Genomic DNA, 24,444 nt, shown 5'->3' on the forward strand with positions numbered 1-24,444 from the left:
GGGAATTATATGAAGTTATGCAAGTCAATGGGATTTGGGCGAAGCTGTACCTCAGGACATGCTGCTCTACAATGTGCTGGATGGAGTACTCAGACAGTGCTGCTTGGAGGAGGTGATCTGTGGTCAGGAATGTACCATATAGGTGTGTGTGGTTCCATGCTAAGTTGCTTCAGTTGTGTCCAACTCTTTGTGACGCTATGGACTGTAGCTCACCAGGCTTCTCTGTCTGTGGGATTCTCCAGGCAAGAATACTGGAGTAGGTTGCCATGCTCCCCTCCAGGGGATCTTCCTGACCCAGGGATCGAATCTGTGTCTCCTCTGGCTGCTGTATTGCAGGCAGATTCTTTACCCCTGAGCCACCAGGGAAGTCCACGTAACATAATAAAGTCACTGAGTCTGATCTGCATTCTCTGCTGGAGACCACTGCTGTGTTTGCAGGGTCAGAGAGCTGTGTGCAGAGCTGCCTTTGGCCTCCCTGACTGAAGCTGGCAAGGGTTGGATTGTTTCCCTAGTGGCTCAGGGAAGGCCAAGGCAGGAGACGTGGGTTCAGTCCCTGGGTTGGGGAGATCCCCTGGAGAAGAATATGGCAGCCCACTCCAGTATTTGTGCCTGGGAAATCCCATGGGCAGAGGAGCCTCGTGGACTGTAGTCCGTGGGGTCAGAAAAGAGTCAGACATGACTTATTGACTAAACAACAGCAACATGGGTTGGATTGCTTGATCACTTTATCGGTCTTTATGGAGCTTTTACTCTGTGCTTCTGTAGCAGGTAGACTTTCAGACCAGGGCCTGAATAATGAAAAGGCATTAACTCAAGGGGGCAAAAGAGGATCCCAGACACATGTAAACTCCCTCAAGAGGAAAAGGCCACTTCTGACTCTCCACCTAAATACCTTAGAAGACACATGGAAAGATGAATGCTCAACCACTCCAATGCAGAAGTCAGACAGATGATCCATCTCTTGCTGGAATTTGAGAAGGGATTCTTACATATGCCGACGAGCCTCAGTTAAAAATACAGTTGCTTCCCTATCTGAAGCCACAGAGGCTCACACTCCATCCTTTTACACAATTTGTCCCTTTGAGATCCGAAACTTACAATTTCTGTCAACAAGAAAACTAGGCCGTCATCAGATCTTCCGCATGGACAACTTTAATAAAACAACCAAAGACTGTCTCTTCCCTAACATCATTATACATATTCTCAAACTCTACAGCTTTCAGAGAACATAGGCAAGACTGGAGGAGGGAGGTTTGGGAGGAGATTTTGACTTCTGGGCAGAGACATTTCCTCAAGGAAAGTTCTGAGGAAGACATAAAGAGTCTCTGGGACAGTGCACATTGTGCATTTCAGCTATTCGGAGTTGTAAAGAAACTGACGGAAGAACCTGCAAACAGTAGTATGTAGATGTTTGCTATCAGTGGTGTAAATGCTTAATGCTTCGTTCTCCAGATTTTTTTTTTTTAAGCCCTGATTTGTTAAGTTTGCTGTTCTTGTGGTATAAACACTCCCACCATAGCTGATTTTCAAGCTATCAACTTGACATTATTGAAGGTGGAGTTGGGAAGAACTAACATGGATGGGCTCTAATGAGCCCCAGCACACCACTGTTTGCGAGGAACTGAGGTGACCAGATCACTGATAACAGCCATAGCTCTGAGAGGAGGACTATGATTGACTTCAAGCTGAATAGAAGGTGGAGTCAAAAAGTTGTCTAGTACTTTCTTTGTAGACCAAGGCTGCCTTGCATGGCTTTTTCTTCATTAGAGCGTGAGTAAAGAGAAAGAATAAAACACAAGACCTTAGGGATGAAATACTCAGAACAAGGGCTTCCCAAGTAGGTCAGTGGTAAAGAATCCGCCTGTCAAGGAAGGAGATCTAGGTTCAATTCCTGGGTTGGGAAGATCCCCTGAAGGAGGAAATGGCAACCCACTGCGGTATTCTTGTCTGAAAAATTCCATGGGCAGAAGTGCCTGGAGGGCTACAGTCCATGTGGTCACAGAGAGCTGGGTATGACTGAGTGGCTGAGCACCAGCCCTAGCACTCAGAACAAGGAAGAAAGAATAGTATAATGATATTATTTACAACAGTAGCAAAATAGGAATTTTAGACTGCTACCAGACATCAGCAACAGAAAGAATCATGACCACCCCCCACCTCCCCTACACCCCCACCCCCCAATGCCCCGCCCCTGGCCTCCCGGAGGGTGGGGAGGGGGGTGGGAAGGACCATAAAGTAACAAAGAGAGAGCATTATGAGATGAAAAAGCATCAGAATTAGCAGAAAGAAGGATGGATAAAGTAAGAAAGATCAGGGATGCAAAATGTGTAATGCAAAATTAAACATCCACAGGTCAATCTGCAAAGGGAAGATGAAAGACAAAATTAAATTGGTGTTATGGACCTTAGATTAGGGAAGGCTCTCGCATGATGCAAAATAAAGAAATAAAAACAGTGAGAGAGAAAATGAGAGAAATGGAGAACAGAGAGTAGAGTTCTAAACTGAGGTAAAAAAAAAAAAAAGAAAGAACCACTGAATAGAAGAAATAGCCAAAGGAATAATTGAAGGGAATGATTCTGAATTAGAAATAACCTGCACTTCAGATCCAAAAGTCTCACTCTGTTCCAGGAAAAATAAGTAAGATCCACATTCCTCATATTGTTGTTAATAAAATTGTATTATAATAAAAAAAATTTTCAATTAGAAAAGCATAAAACTCATTGTCTAGAAAGGAAACAAAACCAGGCTGGCTTCCATTTTCTCTTCTTTTACTTTAAGTTCTAGAAGACATTCTACAGAGTTTTGAGGGGAAAAAGTTCTGGCCTGAGGATTATATGGGTAGCCTACTGTCTTCCACAATGTAAAGATGAAAGATGTGTCCAGCTTTATGGAATTAGCAGAATAAAGAGCTGAGGTAGGGGTGAGGATGTGGAGTTCTGAGGGAGTTTGGGAAAGGTCAAGAATGAGGCAGCAGACTCTTCCGATATTTGTCATTGTTTGCCTTTAAGACCTTATGAATTGTATGTGTTATTTAAAAACTTATAAGAAGCATGTAGTTCCATTAGAAAAAAAGATAAAAAACTATAATGAGGAAGATCAGGAAGTCATCTTTCCCCCCATTTTATTGATGAGACAGTGAGGCTAAAAGAGTCTTATGAGGGATCCTAGGTGTCAGAACTAGGTCCAGAGTCCACATCTTTTGACTCCTGTTATATAAGCGATGGAGAAGGCCCTGGCACCCCACTCTAGTACTCTTGCCTGGAAAATCCCATGGATGGAGGAGCCTGGTGGGCTGCAGTCCATGGGGTCCCTAGGAGTCGGACACGACTGAGTGACTTCACTTTCACTTTTCACTTTCATGCATTGGAGAAGGAAATGGCAACCCACTCCAGTGTTCTTGCCTGGAGAATCCCAGGGATGGTGGAGCCTAGTGGGCTGCCGTCTATGGGGTCGCACAGAGTCAGACACGACTGAAGTGACTTAGCAGTAGCAGTAGCAGTATATAAGTGAAGGGCTGTATCAGTTCTACCAGGCTGACACTTTGGAAAGCACTAGTCAGCGTGATGATGGTCTGAATGTGCCCTGGAAGCAAAGCAGATGGGAGAGGTAGATAATCATGGGAAGCCCAGCATGAGGAGATTTGTGTATTTATTAATTCAATCAACCAACATTTCTCAAGTGCCCATTATTCATTGGGCACTGTTCTAGGTGTTGGGATTGCATAGATGAATAAAATGCCACTGATGAACGGTAAGCAAGAATTCCCTTTGAATATAAAGTAGTAGTGCTTTTTGGTAAAGTCAGTTGGTAGGGGTAAGCACATAGACCAGGCAAAGTCTAAGCCCATTAGAACTTCCTAGAGGGCTTGGTACCAGCCAGAGTGCTGGGTCTATCCCTGCAGCCATGGGTGGGGCTTGAGAATTGGCATTTCCACCAAGTTCCAGGATTAGTAAGAGTTCCCTCAAGGCTGCAGGTGGAGAGTGTGTTCTAGACTAGGAAAAATTCTTCCATTTTACAGATCATGGAGAAGAGAGGATGTACTTACTCCCTGGGACACATCTGGGTCGTGAAGCACATAGAGCCAAGCAAGATTCCCCTTGGCTCTCGGACAAATAATTCTGTAGGCTCACAGTACCCACTTTGGAGTGTCTCAGAGGTCTATGACCATGCTGGGTGTAATTACACAGTCTAGAGTATGGAAGAGATCCTGGTCTTGTTGCATTCATTGCTGAGATAAGTACGAAGTAAGGGACTCAGCACCTCGCTGTTGGGGAAAGGCAGGCCCAGTCTCTGGACTGCTTTCTCAGTATTTTCCCCAGCACATCCCTCCCCGCGCCCCTCTATTCCCCCGGGACCTGCTGAGCGCTCATTTCCTAAGCGCATGTTATTGTACCTGTAGTGCTTCTCTCACCTCGGGTCCTGCAATCAGCCACAGACGGGTTAACTGTTGTTGGCCTAGAGGCCTGAGCAGCACAAAGTGCCCTTTGTGCACTGCCCACTCTGGAGGAGCCACTGGCTGCTGGAATGTGACAAGGCGAACGGTTTTCACCTTGCTTTTGTTTTCACTTTCGTCTGAGTGTGTGCGTGAGCGTGTGCGTGTGCTCACGGGGTACGTTGGCTGGTGGTGCCACAAGAGGACTCCCAGTGTTTTCCCAGATGCACCAAAAAAACTGGACCTGTGAATCTGGGGTGACAGCTACATGCTGGGAGAAGGCCAAAGGAGAACAGCGGCTTTGTGTGCTGGTGCAGTAAACAGAAGGTTTATGTCTTTGCTCTTTACTTTTGAAAGTGTCTCTCTTGCATGTGGCCATGAGGGGCATAGACAGCGAACTGTGCAGGGGCCGCCTGCCTGGGTGGATCTGCAGTTGGAGTCGTTTGAACCACAGGACTTTGATGAGCTGTCAGGGGCTAACTCATTTTCATTCAGAAAGAACTTCAGGAAGTCCTCCCTGTGCCCCATCCTGCATTGGGTGCTGAAGCTAATGTATAGTCATCATCGACCTCAGCCTGAGCCTGAATTGCAATCAAGAAAGGAAAATAAGATTTGTATCCTGGAAACAATGAGGAGACCATGTATGACTAGTATTTAGTGGCAAGCTCTGCAGCTGCAAGCAGTGTTCAGTCAGGCCAGGGAGTGAGTGCTGTGGTTCAGAGTTTGCAAAATGTTGTCATGGAGAAGTGAAGACTTGGGCTAGACCCTGAAAGGTGGGAAGGCTTGGTATCTGCTTGTTCCTTTGTCCATTCATTCCTTCATACAACAAACATTTGGAAAACACCAGTTGTACGCCAGGCATTGCCTGGATGGATGAGAGAGGATATAAGAAGAGATTCTATAAAAATATCAAGGTGGAAAGAACTCTGAGTGTGTAATGCCGCTGTGGAGACTGGTTTGACTTGAATAGGGAATGCAGCTTGATGGCTAGTGAGCTCTAAGACTGAATTCTTAGAGTAGACAAGTATGGAAAGTCTGGAATTGATGTGTTCCTGGATGGGATTATTTGAAACTGCATTATGGTTTCATCTCTAGTGTTCATCAAGTAATACTCACGCTGCCTTGGGTTGGTCCTCTTGCAACAAGAATCGGATTTCATCCAAGCCTCTTGATGGTCCCCCTGTTTCTAATATTGGGTTCCCTTAATTTATCTTTCTAAAGCATAGCTTTGCAAATACCCCTTGCCTACTGACATCACCTACTTAAATGGCTTCCCACCGTCCGTAAGATAAAATCCAGCTCATTAGCGGCGTGCCGTCCAAGGGTGTCCGTGATATGGCTGTAACCTTTTTTCTCTTACCAGTTCCCAACTGTGCCGCACTTACTAGTCGAACCTCGGCTTTCTCTCTCCCGAACGCAACTCTGTGCACTCCTGGCTGGGTCTTGCCTCATGCTGTCCCTCCTGTCTTCCGTGTCGCGCCTTTTCCCACTTTACTTACCGAAGCCCCTCAAGGTCAAATGCTCTCTTGAGGCCTTCCTGTGTGGTTTCCTCTCTGTCTACACCTTGCCCAAGAGGAAAACCCTTTCTCTTCCCTTTGTTTCTATCCTTTATTATAGGAGGTGAAAATCTCTGTTTTGTTTTTCAAGTCTCTCTTCAAGAGTGTAACCTCCTTGAGGAAAAACTTGTATATTAATCGTTTCTTAGGATCTTGACTTGACTAAAAGAAAAAATGTTGAATTTTCAGTTTTTGTGGATCTCTTACTATTTGAGTTTTAAGTTTTGGAACTTTGTGTCCTATATTCATTAGCTACTGATTTATACTACTAAATACAAGAAACTCTGAAGTGAATCGTTATTTAAATGGAACATACTTTCTCAATTCTGATAATTCATCTACCTTGTACTCTTATCTATTCCTCTAAAGTTTAGATTTTACTTTCTTTTCTCTCATCACAAAACCGGCAATAGCTGTTGGCCTACTCTGGTTCGAAGGTCCAAATAGATTTAGTTTAGGAACTTTTTATGGAGAATATGCCTCAGCTTTTGCTCTGACCAAAGTATGCTTTGTAGGTAGGTACCAGGATATTAAAATGCTACACTGGAGATCCCTGTCAGAGGGAGCAAACCACTGAGCACTGCTGTCATAAGAAGCATGGCTGCCGATTTGTATGAATCTAACGCACAGAATGAGACAGACCTACTGGGCTTTTGCTCAGTAGAGGTAAGCAGGGACAGGTTCTCAGGCATCTTGATGCCTCCAACAGCAGTGTGTTTATCTGACACCAATAAGAGAGGCCTCAATGAATATTGACTTGAATATGACTTTTTGAAAATTATCTACAGTTTTGGGCAAGTAGGCAGATCAGTCTAGATGAGATAGGAACCTCACCAGTAAAGAAAACATGAAGTGTCAACTGGTCTAACTGCCCTCCTCTGCTCCTCAGTGGGGACTTTGGCCCTTTTGTAGCATGGGGCACAGGTTGCTGTTCAGTGTTGACAGCTTTGGAGAGGATGCTCTCACCAAACAGCCACTTCTTTGCAGAGGTGCTGCATTCATTGGGTTTTCCCCCAAGTGGAAGCAACTGTAAACATGTCTTCCTGCAGGGCTAAGTAGTTCCCAGGAGCTGATTATATTCCTGGGCTTCTCTGGGGAGCAGGGTCCATGTTGAAGCCCTGCTGCCTTGCTGGCTGGCTTCCTCACAGGGCATCAGCTGAAAATCTACTGATCCCCAAGGGTGGAAGTACCTGCTCGATTTCCAGTTCTTGGCCGTTCTAAGTGTGTCTTTGTGGGCATTTCTGGAAACTTCTGGTGGGCACATTTGCTGGTCAAGTCCTTAAATGATGGGCTCAAAGCTAACAGTCTAGGGTATGTTGTAGTGTCTTCTGCTGAGTGGCCATTGTGAAGGCTTGGTTGTAACCTTATCTACAGCTGGGGTAGAAGGAGATGATGTCTTGAAGTTCAGGGCAGCCCCAGGGCTTGAAGTTTTCTCTTGAAAATGAGCATTTGGGCTTTCTTTTGAGCTTTAAAGTGATGAGTATAAAGTTGGGAATAATGGGACATGGAGTGAATAAGGGTGAAGGATAGCTTGGTGAAGAGAAAGGGAGAATAAAAAGTCTTGCAGGGATTCCTGACACTTCCAAAGGCCTGTGAAATGCTCCCTCTCTCCCTCTCTCTTTTTTTTGTTGTCATGTAGACATAATGCCACTTTATTTAAGGGCCAGGAAGGGAATTAAAACTGTCTCGGGTGGCTATTTTTATCTAAAAGATAGATAGCGATTAAAAAACTTTTGTGTCAGAAACACATTTAGCATTTGTTTTGCATTAATCACAGCATTAGAAGTAATTTCTTACTGAACTCTTTTTGTTTTCCTTTTACAAACCTTCACCTCAGCTTTGCATTTGTTTTAAGAAATAAAGGCAAGACATGTGCATGATTAAAATAATTCACAATGAAAGATGATAAAGAAAGAACAGTCCAGAAGCTCTTCTTCTGCGGGGATGGAGAGCTTGGGCCAGGCAGCCCAGGACTGTGTTCAGCTTTGCAGACTGTTCTTCACATGTGAGAGGGAAGTTGTGCAAGAAGCCAGCCAGGTGCAGTTTCCACAGACCCGAGTATCAGCACTTAGACTTCCTTTCGTCATAGTTGGCTTTGATGGTGACTCAGCCGGCTGTGGCTTTGGTATAAGAAGCATCTAGCTTGTTACTGGACTGGAGGACTCATCTCTCTTTATTCTTGGACCCACAACCATAAAAATTAGTAACAATTCAGTGAAAGACTGTGTCTGTGCGAGTGTCTCCCCCTCTGCTCCCATATAATACAATTTGGGGATGTGCACTTTCTGGTTTGATTTTTTTCAAATCATTTTTTTTTTTCTTTTTCTAATGCCATAGATAAGTAGGATGGGACTTCTGGAACTTAGTTTGAGTTCCCTTTGGGGGTCATTTTTTCCTGCCTGCCATGGCTAATTATCTCTCTGCTTCTCAGTTGCAGATCTGATCTCTTCTGAACAACCTCACGGTGTCTCCTTCCCTGGGGCTCTGAGCCCAGCCGGACCACTTTCTCCTTGGAATTTTGAGTGCCGTCTCTTCTCACCTTTCCCTTTTCCCTGTCTCCCTCCTGAGAACTCTTGGCAACTGGAGGATTGTCATGGAGTCCAGGGAAGTCTTAAGTGGCTCCCGGCAAAGGGGGAGTGAGTCGGAATTCCTGCCAGTCTCCTCAGCCAAGCCCTCGACTACTCCTAGCTGTACAGGAGAACCTTTGCTGTCTGCTCCGGAGACTGGGAAGGGAATCCCAGCAGGTGGAGAACGCATGGAGCCAGAGGAGGAGGATGAACTGGGCTCAGGGCGGGATGTGGATTCCAACTCCAATGCAGACAGTGAGAAATGGGTGGCAGGAGATGGCCTGGAAGAACAGGAGTTTTCTATCAAGGAGGCCAATTTCACAGAGGGGAGTCTGAAGCTGAAGATTCAGACCACAAAACGGGCTAAGAAACCCCCAAAGAATCTGGAGAACTATATATGCCCGCCTGAGATCAAGATCACCATCAAGCAGTCGGACCAGAAGGTGTCCCGTGCTGGGAAAAATAGCAAAGCCACAAAGGAGGAGGACAGAAGCCACTCCAAAAAGAAGGTAGGGATCCCTGTCGACTAGGTGTTTCGGTTTGTTTTTGCCGTTTTATCCTCAACTGTTAAGGGGCTACTTGCTTATTTATAAATTACTCATTTCTCTGATGGAACACTTGTGGCCTACAGAAAATGTCTTCTGTGTCTTGGTATAGTATCCAGTTTAATATTATGGCTTCTACTGACTGAAAACAAAATGAAAAAAACTACAATTATATTCCTGGAAGTTCTTACTGTGTAGCAGCCAATTGGCTGGGTCAGATCTGGCTAGCTGTGAGAGAATTTTGAGGGTGCTTTTTGGTTTTTTTTTTGGTTTGATATTTACATCGGTTCTCATAGTGAAGAGTAGGAAGTTGAAAATTTTGGTCATTCAGAACAGTCAAGCACCGTTATAACACCCTTTTGGTTTTAGTCATTTCTGTACATCTTTCTAAAATAGACAAATTGCTTACTTGAGTGAGGAAGCCCAGTCTTCATAGTAAATTGAGGCTCTTCTCAGCTGAGAGATCATCTTCCCAGGAGCCAGTGGTGAGCTTCTGAGCTGGCGCTGGAGAAATGGAAGGGACAGGGGACTGCTGAGGCTTTGTCTAACACGTTGTGGACTTCTCAGGCGGTGTTGGATGAACTCAGTGTGTTGTCATTTTCCTCATCAAAGTCGATGTGGGTGTGGAAAACAGATCTCTAGGTGATTAATGATATAGTGTGGTTGAATGGATGGATCTAAGGTTTTGTTTTGTGTCGCAGAGGGTTACAGAGACCTCCTTTCCTGGGAGGGGTGTGGCACTCAGCTGTGATAGCAGAGGGCTGCCCTAGTCTAGAAAGTTTTTATCCAAGAATCTCTGGGTCTTGTGAACAGCTCTGAAAGGAGTCTTCTTGTTGATAAGAGTTCTGGAGTTTTAGGTTGTGGATGTTAACTAGAGTTTTTGTAATTCTCTCACATCTTATTTATTAATATTTGGACTCTGGGCATGATGGAAGGTAAAATGGCCCATATGAATGAAGCTTTCTCCTTTATAGTCCAGAAATAGTCTAGTTTTTCTGTTGCCAGTGGTTTTTGAGCTTTGGTGTAGTCATTTTCAATAAACTGCTAAGAATCATGTTGTTTCTTTAGTTGGGCTGTGCCTTTCCTCATGCTACGTGTATTGGCTGATTTGTTGCAGTTAAAAAAAAAAAAATTAGACTAGAAGAGACTTTTCTGGGTGGCCAACACTTTTAATTTGCTCAGACTAACCTGGTTTTCAAACAGAAAGTCCTGCATCCAGGACCCCCTTCAATCCTGAGCAAGCCAGGGCAGTTGATATCTTCTTTAACATTTGGAACACACAAAAAAATCTTTAGAAATTGGTGTGTTTTTACCTAGCATAGAGGTAAGTGCTTTCACCTCTCCTGTCCCCATTTACAACTTTGTGATGCTTTCTGAGTTCTCTGATATAAAATCAAAGATTATCTATATGTACATGGAAACTTTTGAGATTTTTGCAAGCAAATGCAAAGAAATGCAAGCAGGCTCCACTTAGAAAGTTAAATTTTGCTTTGGAGTTGAAGTCTTTTCAGCTTTGAAAATGAATATCTTTGTCGTTGGTCACTGAGATGGCACAAAGAGTATTGTTGGATTTTTGTGGGGGAGAGCAGTCTTGAAAACTGTGGGAACTGTTTTCCCTTCATCACCATCACTGCCAGAATTTGAGCAGCAGCCCACAGTTTAGGGTGTGCAAACCAAAATTCACAATCCTAGAAAGAGTACGTTGTCCTGATCAGTACTACTTCCTTAAGGCCAGAAGACTGTTCCCAAATATAGGCATCTGTCTATTGGAATGCCCCAGAATAAAACTCTGGAATTTGTGACACAGGGATGATTTCAAAGCTGAAATGTGCAGTGGACCTCCACTCTCATATCTGAAATTCTCAGGCTGGTGATTCTCACCCAAAAAGTTGGATGCCCTTTGTGTACGTCATTGGAAAGAGAGATGAAATTGCTTCTTTGAATATGTGACTGACTGTGCATTTCTAAGCCTGAGCAATTGGAGGTGGAGAGAAAAAGGGGAAGGGCTGAAATTAAATGCATAATGTTGTGTTATGCTGGCTCTGTAATGGGAATATCTATGAAAATTGCTTCGTATTTTATTTCTTTATCCTTTCTACATTGTGTCTAGAGCTGATACTTTTCAGAGATTTACAAATAAAGTTATCAGTGCTGGGTCTTAATCATTTGCTAGATGATAGGAAGTTCTCTGATCTGTATTGGATTAGTATGGTAAGTTTATTACTCTTTTAGTTCCTGTTGTTTTTCCAGCAAGGAGTAAGCAAAAGCTGGAGCTAAGGTGGAGAGGTGGAAACCTTGCCTACCATTTGTACAGAAAAGTTCAGTGGAATGAGCATGCAGAATTTATTTGTATGAATGGGAACTACATGGTCATTAATTTGGAACAGGGAAAAGGATGAGGATGGCATTTTGTAAGCATTAGGTCAGTGTCTTACTCTCAAATCTAGTCTTCTGGATCTTCTATTGTGAGGCAAGTTGCTCATTGAAGAAGTGTACATAGAGTGATCCCTGGGAGTCAGGTCTTCTGCTGAGCACTTAGAAAACAGCTCTGTGGAGCTGGTCCTTGACTGAGTGGAGATGCCTCCTTGGGTGTCATCTGATCATATATGCTGACTTAGAGCAGGGTTGGTAAACTAGTCTGTGGGCAAAATTCAGCCCCCTGCCTATTTTTGTACAGCTTGCAAGCAAAGAATGGTTGGGAAAAAATAAAAAAGAGAATAATATTTTGTAACATGGGAAAATTATATGAAATTCAAATTTCAATGTCCTTAAATACAGTTTCATTGGAATGGAGCCACATCTATTTATTTATATTTTGGCTACGGCTACTTTTGCACTTCGACAGCAGAGTTGAGTAGTTGTGACAGAGAGTGTATGGCCCTCAGAGCTTAAACTATCTGCTATCTGGTTCTTACCAGAAACACTTGTTGACCCTTGACTCAGGGGAAGGGCAGGGAGTTTTAGGATTACAAGGATTTTGTTTTATCTCATTTTGTTTTGAAAGATTTATCCTCCAAACTTGGAGGCTGGGAAAATGAGTGTTAATCATTATGTGCTTTGTGTTGTTGTTTGTTTTTGTTTGTTTTACTTTTGCACACCAATCAGTTTTGTTCAAGTCATTGTTTGGCAGCCTTAGGCAAAGACAGCTTATATTGGATCCCAAATGATTTGCTTTTTCATGGTTTTTTTTTTTTTTTTTTTGGTAAAAGGAAAGTTCTATAGGATAATTATGGCATTCCTTACATATCACAGCTAGTTCTCTTCTATTTCTGTTTGTACATGTTCTGCTGCTGTGTGTGTGGTATCCTTAAGAGCTTTATTCTGAATTTCAAACCTAGACCCAATCTTCCAAACTGGAGAATTGTTATAGATTTTCAGGTAACATGGTCATGTCAGTAGTAGGATATTAGGAGGGACCCATGAAAATACCATTTCACTGGCTCAAGGATGCATGGACTTGTCTAACCAGTGGACAAGTCACCTCCCTTCCAAGTAAACTTGGGATGACACTTGAAATGCTGTCTGGTAGAGGATTTATGATGAATTGATTTATGTGATGTGTAAGAGCAGCATTTGGTAAGAAGTGGTGACTGAGAAGAGAACTCAGAATTTCAGGGCCTCAGAATTGTCCTTTGGGCAGGTCCTGGGTTGCAGATGGATCCTATAAACGCACCTTGCTGTTTATCACAGCACCCATGTTGTTACATCTTAGACTGACTCAGGTAAGTGGAATTATAATGTAAGCTTCCTCTATTTCCCCTCCAGGTTGCTCAATAAAAACAATAGAGAATATGAGAATGAATCTCTAGAAGCAAGTTCAGGTATAACATGTGAACTTAAAATGTTCTAGCAGTGACAGGTTTTTAAGAGGCTCTTAGCTGGACAGAGCTTAGCAGCTCTCCTTTTTCTGAGGACTTTCTGTGGGAGTCAGGATACTCACCAGATTCAATGTCACGAGAAGGAGAGGGGGTTCTGAGACAAGGACTATACAGTGACCCAAGGTTGGAAGTGTGGCATGGCTACAGCACCAACAGGCTTTGTGATTCTGGATTTGGAGTATAACCTTGCTGAAGGCCCAGTTTCCTCATCTGCCAAATAGAGATGATAGTTTCCACATGATATAACCCAATGGAAGATTTTTTTAAAAGATGGGAAATGTACATTGTACATGTCATAGTTACAGTTCCAATTTTTTGAGCCACATGACAGACCTTCAGCTAACTCTTTTATCTGTATTTGCTTTCTCTATTAGTCCTTATAAAAGTCCTGTTGGATGAGAGATATTTATTTACAGATGAGGAAATTGAGGCTCAGTGGCTTCACATAAGCAGGAGCAGGGTTGGCCTTTGAAGTCAGTTCTCCTAGGCTGTTTGGCCAATGCTGGAGTCCAGGCCCCAAGTGCCCACACTGGAAAGGGCTTCTGGAAGGTGAGGATCCAGCTTGAGGGCATTTCTCTCCTACTTTCCCACATGGTAAGGGTGGCAAGATCACGAGCTGGTACACTGTCTTTAATTCCAAGTGTTTCAAAATGTCATGAGTTAAAGTCTTATTTTTTTCCTTTATTCTGCTTATGGATTATTATTTGCTTTTGACCAAAATGCAACTTCTATTTTGTTTTTTTGGACTTAATGTTCACCTTTACCCAGCTTCATCAGGAGAACTGACTTTCTCTAGCAGTCTCATATTCCTCAGAGTCTGACATGGTCCTAGGAAGATGTTCAGGATTCCTTCTCAGTAACCCCACATAGAACATCATCATATATGTGTGGAAAGAGCCTGTATTTTCTTCTAAGTACTCATAACCCTCTCTTAGGAAGTCTAATAGGTTATAAATTCATTTATTCATCCTTCAAATAGCACCCCCCTTGTGTCAAACCCACAAAGTATGAAGAGGAAAAAGAGTTTTTTAGGTGATGTAGATGGGAAGGGAGTCTGGCATCAGATTGCAGAGAGTGATGAATATCAAATAAGTAAATGAGTTTGCATTTAATTCTGTAAATAATGGGAGTGCTCTGCAGACTTTGAAGTGCAGAAAGGAAGGGTTGCAGGTCCAGGGAACGTAATGAGGGCGATCTAGGACAGAGAGGCATGAAAGTGATCCACTTGTGAGTTGGGAGGGCTGCACCACAGCTCTCCATTTTCCCTGTAGGCTTGTGAGAAGCACATTTCTCACTTGACTTGCTATGGTTGTAGCAGTTTAGAGGGTGTGTTGGGCAGGGATGGAAGGTGGCTCAGACTGCTGGACCTCTGGTACTGCACCACTTCCTCCTGCACTCTGATGGTGGTCCTGAGCACCCACGAGAGCCTTCCACCCCCCTTAGGGTTCAGGTGTCCTTCTCTCACTATCATTTGCCCAGCACCTTCTCTGGTCACTTAGAGGTGCATTGCTTGACTGAAGGCTTGCCGTCCCTATTTCAGTGCTTGTGAATGTGAGGCTTTGAACTCCAGGGTGTATGGGCTTCTTCCCCTACAACACTCTCAACCTGACTGGGAGAGTAGGTTTGGCCAGCATTTCTTCATAAGAAGCTGAATTTGCCTTGTTTAATTTTATATTTTCTATCGATTTTTTATTTTAAGCAGCATGTTCCTCTTTATTCATCAGAGTACCTGAAAATTTTGTTTGCCGATACGTTTCTCTGTAGTTATTTTATAGCTAAAAACCTTTTCCACAAAGTAATTGTATCAAGCAGCAGGTAATATTTAACATCTGGAGTTGGTGTTTGGGAAAGGACACTGGGCTTGGGGACAGGAGCCCTGGGCACCATCTCTGCCTCTGTTAATAACAGCTTCAATAAGAATGCTTTACTTTCCTGAATTTCAGTTTTTTGCATGTTAAAAAAAAAACAAAAACAAAAACAGCTATTGACCTCTGAAACTTTATTTCTCTTCTAAAAACTGGAAACTTTAAGAGTCATTCTGTTAGATGAGGCAAGTTTTCCTCTTTAAGAAAACTAGTTACTATAAACAAAATTGTTGACCTCTCTTTGGGACCCACTGTTCTGTCATCGGATCGTTTCCTTTTTGCCCCAGTGTCAAAAGGCCTACAATCATGGGAGCAGACGTCAGAATTGAGCTTACAAAGTGGGGAGGTTTATCGAGCTTGCATTCTGTGAGGATATTCTGGGAGCGTTTGCTTCCCCTCTTTCTTCCTTGTGTGCTTCCTACTTTTCTCCTGTGTGAGGGATTCCCGGGGAGTCCACAGCACCTTGCTGGCTCTTTCCCGCTGTTGTTAGTTTCACTTTGGAGTTCAACAAGGAACCTTCTTCGGTGAACTCCATACCTTTGAAGATAAACCTGTTAGAGTAAAAGGAGGAAAACTGTGTTCTGTTCTGGATGGAGAGTCATTCGTTCCTTGAACTGTTCAGATAAGAAATAAGAGATCTGTTAGAAAGATTGCCGGCCCTGATTCCAGACCAGGTTCTCTGCAGAGAACCTGCACTAGGAGCTGGTCCCCTGTGACATTAAGCAAGTCTCTCGACCCCTCGAAGCTGTTACCTAACTGTGTGAAAACCAGCGGTCATAGGAACACTTCCGTGCTGGTGTCTTGTGGGGATGAAAGTGCCTGGTATGTTTAGCACAGCACCTCACTCAGTATGCACCACTTTAATTCCTGTTGTGCGTGTCTCTCTTCCAGCTCACCCACAGGACCCTCTCAGCACCCTCTCAGCATGGCTAGCCACACAGTGCCCTGCAGTTGTGCTGGGTGCTCAGAGGCGTGGGCTGTCTCAGAAGCCATATGTTTCTTTAGGCTGATCCTGTTTTTGTACTGCTGATGGCTATGTTGAATTGTGATACGTGGGTTGCAGTACCAGTGTCTTATTTCTGATGCTTGCACAAGCACCTACTAATCAAACATGCCTCTAATGCTGTTTTTTTTGGTAGTAAGAATTGGTATGGGGATTTATTTAAAGTCAATTTAAAGGTCTTTTATCTTTGATAAAAATCTTTTATCTTTGTGGTCACTTATCTGCCAAACCAGGATTGCTGCTGAGCTCAAAGCATGACTCAAAATGAAACTTTCAAAGTAGTGTCATAAGGACGACCAGATGGGGTTCAGCTGGTGTTTCCTTGCATCCCTGCCACACTCCCAGTGTTTGTGCAGTCACCCCCTCTTCTCAATCATCATTTCTACGCATACAAAAAGTCCTCTCGTATCTGCATTTCCAGTTGACCTTCAGTTACATTACCTCTTTTCTTTTTAATAAAAGGCAAAATAAATAATTCCTTTTTGCCCTTCTCTGCCCTATCCTTTGATTCTTCTGATTCCTGCAACTTTAAGTGAAAAACATCCCACCTTCAAAACGCTGGAATGCACGACATCCCAGGATGTCCCCTCCTGCCTTCCTTGTTCCTGAGACATGAGTCACTTTGGTTGGAAAGTCACTGCTTAAGGACTGCCTAGGCAGACAGCATGGGGATATGGCAGGGAAGTTCTCGAAGCCTGGGCTGCAGGCATTAGTTCAGGCTCCTGACTGCCTTACATACAGAAATCAAAGCCAGGAGGCAATGAAGAGGTATTTTTTATCCACAGTAAGCTAAAAATTCATATTATAATTTGCACATACCAGACTACTTTGTGGAAATAGTTTCAACTTGTTTGGTTCTCAGGATGATGACTTGGAAGGTAGCATTAAGGCTCTGCCCTCTGCCACCCCCACAAGAGGAACCAGTGGCCAAAGGGAGAGGCGGCCAGTGGGGAGGGCAGAAGCTCAGTGGAGCCAAAGGTTCCCAAGAGGTGTGCCGATTTACACAGCATGCAAACACCCGCATGGACTAGCAGCTGTACCCAGTGCCTGGAGGATTCTGAATTCTGTGCTGTCTGGTGAAGTCGAGAGCCCTTGGTGCAAGCTGAGGCTGCTGTCGGAGCGTGCTGGAGCATGGACAGCCAGTCAGAGTCCTGCACTAAGGGCAGGTTTCAATGACATAACCTCTAGGGTTCCTTCCTAGCTTCCACAGTGTCCCGCTGAATCTTGCCCTAAGAAGGCCAGGGGCCTCCGTCTGTACCAGCAGTGTATCTTTGTCTCTAAAGTCCTAGGTTTGTTTTTTTCCTGCCTGCCCCTCCATCCCCCGGCTCACTTCTTTTGCCTTCCCACCAGCCTCTGACCTCACCAGAGGAAACAATGGAGGCCTTTATCGACTCTAAAAAGTCCAAGTAGTTCCCACCTTGGTACCTGGCCCATGAAGTCATTTGATAATCATCATTAGTATCAAATGCAGGTTGCTTCAGTGGTTTTTCTTAGACCTTGTTTATTGTGTTTTTCCCACATTGTCTTCTTCGGCTTTCACAAGCTTCAGCCAGTTTCACAGTGGGGAGGATCAGCGGAAGTGGAGAAGAGAGGGTACGAAGGGATATGAACAGATCGCCGTTCTGTCCCTCATGGTGGGCCACCATGCCTTCCAATAAGAAGTAATCATTTGCAGGTGTGAATGTGCCCAGGAACGTGGGCAGCCTTTCATGCCAAGCCAGTTATTCATTTGTTCAGTGCTATGAATGAAAACACGGCACTGAACAATTAGGGGATTTCAGTATTGTTCACTACAGACTGTATCCCTGGAGAACTGTCTTAAAGGAGCTGCTTCTTATGGTGGGTCATGAGTATAGCTAAAGGGGATCTATTTGTAGCCTACAATGGGAATCTGTGATTTCTCCATCTTTGCCCTTTCAGGTGAGCCAGAGATGGACATGGATTTATTTGGGTGTGTGGTTCTTTCTTGCACCATCAGGTTCCTGAACTTACCAATCTTCCTTTGGATTCCTCCCATTGACTAAGTGGCAGGTCAGCATCATGCTCGATGTGGGTGCTGTTGGTCATGAAAGCAGCCATGATTAGGAGATCCAGGAAGGGGCTGAGAACCAGGAGTTAAATATGACACAGGTTAGAACCTGGCACCAGATCAGGAGACAGGTGAAGGCCAACCACAGAAGGTATGGGTCAAAAGGAAAGAATGGGTCCACAGCTGGGTCACACTTCCAGCATCCTGGACTTCACTGAGTCAGAAGAGCCTCTGAATATTTCCATTTCAACTTCCTTTGTAAACAAACAGAAGACACCTTCCAAAATCCCTCGTGGACAGTTATTTGGCTGCTTCTCAATGGCCCTCAGGGAGGAGACTTGCTGCAACCTCTTGAGGCAGCTCTGGTTTTGGTAAGACTCTTTCTTACATTGCACCAAAATTATTCTTTTAAAACATGACTATTGCCAGTTCCTGAAACTGTTTCTGGGATCCCATTGTTTTTGGATGCCAAGGCACCTTGGTTCCTGTGCCAGGGATGCTAGTTTGTCTGTGTGCTTCCTAAAAGGCTTCAGTGGAGAGGGCTCCCAGAGCAGAGGAAAATACCAGCAGGTGGTCTGGCTGCAGGGGATTGTGCCCTCCTTTACTGTTAAGTGTAGTATCTCTATTAGCAGGTCCCTGGGCTCTTTCAGCTTTCTGGCAGCTTCATCATTGTTGGTATATACTGAACTCAAGGTCAAGGAGACTCCAACTTAGAATTGCCTTCTGCTATATTTGAGGGTCTAAACCATTACATCCTACGTGTGCTGTGCTTAGTTTCTCAGTCGTGTCTTACTCTTTGTGACTGCATAGACTGTAGCCAGGCTCCTCTGTCCATGGGGATTCTCTAGGCAAGAATACTGGAGTGGGTTGCCATGCCCTCCTCCAGGGGGATCTTCTCAACCCAGGGGTCAAACCCAGGTCTCTGGCATTGCAGGCAGATTCTTTACTATCTGAATCACTAGGGAAGCCCATGAATATTGGAATGGGGATCTCCCTAATCCAGGAATTGAACCTGGGTCTCCTGCATTGCAGGAGGATTCTTTACCAGCTGAGCTGCCAGGGAAGCCCATACATCCTACATACAGTGGTCCAAAATGTAGGTGTTTGTATTATCCTTATTATCATTTCTTTGGGCATAGTTCTAGATAGGCATCTAGGTCAAATATTAGTCAGATGGTCTGGTTAGGGTCTGCGGACTACACAGAAATAGGGCCACTTTGAAATGTAGATGCCCTCTCACAAAAGAGTTCCTCTTTTGTGGTTGCCCTTCTGGGGCATCTCTACATGGCTCTCCACCATCTGTGAACCTGGTTTCTCAATTACATAGTGGCCTTTTTGGATCTAGTGAAAAAGATTTTAAAAATGCGTTATCAAAGGTATTTTCTTCTTAGTTATAGTGTAAGCTCTCTGAGGACAGAAGTTGCATCTTTTGTTTCCTGGCCTGGGTATTAAAGAAGTTCTTGTTAGCTCTGTGCCAGTGAAGGTAGTTCTATGGGGGGAAAAAAACTCTCTCTCTGTTTTCTTTTTTTTTTTTTTTTTTATCAAAATAGGTTCTGCCTAGTCAGCCCTGTGTATTTTGCATTGGTTTTTAAGAAACATCTAAAACCTTTCATCATGCTGTCTTTTCTGTGCTCTCATCCAGATATACTGTAGCAGAGCTGAAGCTTCTAAATTCTGCATGAATCTACAGAGTTGTATGGTGTGTTCAGCATAAATGCTGCATAGGGTTTAGAAAGTTCTTATTTGGAGGAATTGATCTCAGAGTATTTAGGGAAAAACCTGGGACAGTACAAGACTGTCAGAATGAGCGCTTCAGATAGTGCACAGTATGGGAATTTGGTGGCAGCGGTCTCATTTGCCCAGCACCTTCATGAAAGATTGGCATCACCCAACTGTCACCTCTTTCTGGATTGTTCTTGGGATAAACCATCCCAAGTGAAGTAGCTGTTAGTCCTCCCTGTTTTAAAGACTGAGGGAGGGATTTTGAGGGTTTTCAATCAGGGTTTCCCAGGATTACAACCAGGGGAGAGGGAGTGGGGAGACTCAAATCTACATCAGACCCTCGGATTCCTGGTTTCTGGCAGTAGGAAGCCATCACTGAACGGTGCACTTTAGCTGGTCCTGCTGTTACCTCCTCAAGGAGAGAATAATTGAGTTCTATGCAGACCACCTAATCGCTCCTCCTGCATGTCCTTGATCTAGGCTGTGGGTGAACCTGGGTGTTGTAGCTTTATCTGGGAGACACATAGCTCCTTTCTTGGACCCATAGCCACCTCCCTGATGGAGAATATTCAGCAGGACATGGCCACAGTGAGACCTGGGAAGAAGTGATGGCTGGCAGTGCATGCAGCATGGGGTGATGGATAATAGGCTCACTGAGACTTAATCTAGAGCTGTTTACAAAAATATTCTCAAATATCCTGGTTTGGGCTGAAAATGTGGGATTTGGCAAAGGTCCCTTCCAAAACAAGATTCCATTGAGTCTTGTCTGGCCTGAGACTTGAGGGAAGGGTGGCCACCCTGTGCTGGGGGTTCTGGTTTTGATTTCTTCTTCTGCCTTTAGCAAGTGAATCTCTCTTTTCTCATATTTAACAGGACATTAATGCTGTGTCTCTTTCTTACACATTACTTTGAAGATAATCTGAGTGAATCGTTGTAAAAGGGTTCTGAAATGTTAAAAATGCAATGGAAATATAAGACTTTTCTGTAGAACGGCCCTATAGTAGATTATTAACAAACTGCGGTCTCTAATTAAACTTTTCCAGGCTTCCTCCCATATCCCCCCATCCCTAGCCTCTCTACCCCAGCATTGGATAAAGGCCCCAGACGTGCCTGTGATAAACAGCAGCTGCAGGTTGGGCACGATTAGTGGCCTAGTCCAGGTCACCACCACATGGACTAATTGCCCTTTGTGAAATTCTGGAGCAAGAGGTCAGCCCTCTTTCCCCATCTTTGTCACTTCTCAGTCATCTGTATCCCGGTGGCAGTTGTGTTATCCCAGCACCCTTCCCCTCCCCCTACTTCCCCACCCCATCCCCCTCTCATGGAGCCCAGGAAAAAACCATCTGCTGAGTTGGCTTTCAGAAGATTTTTTTTTTTAAATACCAATTTCCCTTTGTTCCGAGGCAACCTCCAATCAGAGCTGGGGTCTGCTGGGTTTGGTGAGAGGCTGGTATTGTGTTTCATGCTCCCGGAGGAAAGGTTGTCCACTTGCTTTTCTTTTTGATTCGATTCCCTGCCATTCTGCAGGAGAGGCAGAGGTTGCAGCTGCTGCTGTCAGCTGTAAATGGGGGACCCCCTTGTTTAAGAACATGCATGTTAATCCTTTTGCCGGGGGTGGAAAAAACAAAAAACAAAACAGAAAAAAAAATTAAAACCATCACTAGCAAAAGTATTTCTTCCTGTTCCCACCTCATTTTGTAGGTCACACAAGATCTTACTGGTTGCTTAAGCTTAGGGCTTGTTGTCCTTGGATGTTCGCTTGAAGGTCTTTTGATGTCCAGCTTCTTATGTTTCCTGATTTCCTGCTGAAGAGTATGAACTGTGCATCAGAGGCAGAAGAGAGTCATTCTTTGATGGAAAACTTGAATCACAGGAAAAGCCATTGGCCATGAAAGCTACCATTTTGTTGTTGAGCTGGGAACCTTGCCAAGCACTTGACACACACTATCTACTGACTCCTTCCCACCATGGCAGTGGAGGTGGTTTTATCCCCATTTTGCAGTTGTGTGCAGTGAGGTACAGAAACCCCCAGGGCCTGGCTTCCGTCTTAGGATCGGGAAGCTGGGATTCCAGCATGTCCACCCTCTAAACCCTGAGGCAGCTCCTCACTTGGGCATCAGCGGGACTGAGCCTAAGGTGGGGGCCTGAGATCCTTGCTTTCTAACCCTGCCCCTCGAAGACCCACAGGCAAGGGGCCTTCTCAATGCTTCCGTTTCTCTGTAAACTGGAACCAGATTAGCTAGATTCCAGGGAACTCAGAGGGACTGTTTGTTCACACCTCCTGAAAGTTTTATAAGCTCTTCTATTCCTGAACCTTGTGTATTGCTTGTCTTTTTCTGGCACCCTCTACAAGATGAGTGAAAATCCTCTTGGCGGGTTTCAGAGATGTTCTGAGATAACTTCTCAAGTGGTCCTGCAACTCTGTGCACAGAGCGCCCTGCCGGCCTCTGGCCTTGCACCCCCGGCCCTCACTTGCCACATACGCTCCCAACCTTCACTCATGGGTGTTGCTGGGTGAGAGCCCTTTCCAAACTAAAGGATGTGTTTTGCTCCTTTATGGTAATGAGATGATGGATCGGGGAATGAACACAGGATGAATTCTGTAAATTGGTGAAACCCCATAAAGTTGTTTTTAAACATACCATCTCCTTCCTCCTTTCACTGTTAGGCTGGAATTATGACCCAGAGCACAGAGGGGCTGGAGGATCTGCCTAGAATGAAATATAAAATTAAACAGACACAACAGAGAGAGAGAGGGGCCGGGGCTTCTCTTTTGCTTCCTCCTGAGGAGATAGAATTTTCCAAGATAACCTATAATGCGTGTGTGTCTATATTTATTTTAGTATCTTAAAATACATTGTAGGCTCCTGTTAATGTGAATTATAAGAAATATAGTGACTTGACTTAGCAATCAAGTCAGCTTTGCACTTGAAAATATCAATGAAGTCCTTGTTCAAAACCTTACTATATGAACTGAAGTAATTTTTACTAAATGATCTCTCTTTCACTTTCTAATACAATCCATGAATAAAAACAAATCTTGCCTGAATCAGTTCAGAGAGAGAGCCAGAGAAGACATGTAGACACACTGGATTAGGTGAGAGAGGTTCTAAGTGATGGTGTCCATAAGCTGGGTGACATGGATGCATGGGCAGTGGGCCTGGGGCCAGGAAGAGTGGTCCCTGTACTCAGCTCTGCCAGCTGACTCAGGCTGTACTTTGAGTTAGCCTGGGTCCCTTTCTAGCTCTGTTTCACCTGAGGCTTCGGTTCTCAGAGGTCTGAAAGCAGGAGGAATAGGAGGAAATAGTGAAAGGAGAATGTTGACTTCAGAACAGTAAGCTCTGCTAGACTTGAGAAAGGGACCCCAACAAAGAGTCACAGAGCTGAGCTGAGCAGCCCTCAGTGCCCCTGCTGATACTAAAACTGTCCACTCACGGGGCTTCCTTTCTTCTGCATCACTGAGTCACTCATTCACTCATTTAATAAAAGGTATTTTCTTCATTTCCTATGCATTGCATTTGTCCTTGAGATTTTGAGTATAGAAAGAAGAAGAGAAAAAAGCAAGGCTGGCCAGAGGCGTGAAAAAAATCACATCATGCCTTTTAGCAGAAGGAGCGGAACCCAGAAAAGGTAATGGAGAAGATGGAAGTAGAAATCTGCGGTGTACTGGGGCAGATCAGGTACAAAAGTGGAGGCCACGTGAGAACTGGTGTCTGGAAATGGAGGGAGAGAAGAACAGCGGCTGAAAGAAACAGTGCGGTGGGGGGGGGCGGGGGGAGGTGGCGGTGGTGGCAGGGGAATTGTTTACGCTTATGGGCTGGGAGAAGGGCTGCCTCTGCAAGGCTCCCTCAGTCCAGGCAACCAGTACAGGAGAAGGATGGAGTGGCTGCTGAGAAAGCGGGTGCTCCTGGATGAGCTTGGCTTTGGGTCCTGGACCTCTCAGAAGTACTTACTGCTCCACCCGAGGGACTGATGGCTTTCTACCAGTGTGGAAATCACTGCTCACATCCCCTTGGGGGCAGCCATGCAGGTGGATCTGGGAAGGGCTGCCGCAGGCTGGACCAGCTGTGCCCCCTCCACCTCCTGGGAGGAGCAGGTGCTGAACTTCTGGATGCCTGGCTTTCCTTCTGGCTTCATTTCTAAATGACAGCTGACCTTTGCTTCTGATGTTAGGCCTGCGGCAGAACCCACTCCATCGGGGCCCAACTGCCGTGTGTGTGTCAGTAGCTGCTTCTGCTCATCTCGTTAAGCCCAGGGAGACAGTTGCTGGTCCTTGGAGCTTCTCTTTCTCCAAAGAGGACAACCCAGTTGTGGGGGTTCGCCCTGTGGACAGTGGAGGCAAAGAGCTGGAGAGGAAGACATATGTTTAGGAAATGATCCTAGCGAGGCCTGGAGAACATCAGAGAGGATGCACAGTCACGTCCTTCTGTCGTCATGGTCTCTCTGAGGAGCTCTGTCTGGGGAGCCCTAAGAAGGTGGTATGGTTTGGTGTGTGTGTGTTTGTGAGTATTCAGTGTTATGTGTACCTGCATGTATGTGTGTGTGTGTGTCTGGCCTCTGGGCAGATAGATATTGTATACGATGCAATAGACTCATAACCGAGAAGCAGATTAGTCTCTGCCCCTAACCACCTGGGTTTCCTCACTGCCTCTGTTCTTAGGAGTCCCATCTTGAAGTGAAGGCAACGAAGCAGAAGATACTGGAGTCTTTTCCAACTCTCATATTCCAGTAAATTGCCATACAAATACTGATTCATGTAACTAGGAGACATATTAATATATGGGCTTGGCTTGACCTAATTATTACTTTCATAACATGCAGAGTTTTGAAGTAGTCACCTATGAGTA

The 24,444-nt window shown here is 44.6% G+C and overlaps 1 protein-coding gene across 1 annotated transcript in view; it reads left to right on the top strand.

The window, feature by feature from the left end:
- Positions 1 to 24,444, top strand: part of SETBP1 (SET binding protein 1) — a 408,012-nt gene that overhangs the window by 12,925 nt on the left and 370,643 nt on the right. The window contains exon 2 of the mRNA XM_027526134.1: positions 8,420 to 9,064. Within this exon, the coding sequence (XP_027381935.1) occupies positions 8,582 to 9,064 (483 nt within the window). The 5' untranslated portion in view covers positions 8,420 to 8,581. The remainder of the gene's footprint in view (positions 1 to 8,419; positions 9,065 to 24,444) is intronic.

Source organism: Bos indicus x Bos taurus, chromosome 24, assembly GCF_003369695.1.
Source record: "Bos indicus x Bos taurus breed Angus x Brahman F1 hybrid chromosome 24, Bos_hybrid_MaternalHap_v2.0, whole genome shotgun sequence".
Classification (NCBI taxonomy): domain Eukaryota; kingdom Metazoa; phylum Chordata; class Mammalia; order Artiodactyla; family Bovidae; genus Bos; species Bos indicus x Bos taurus.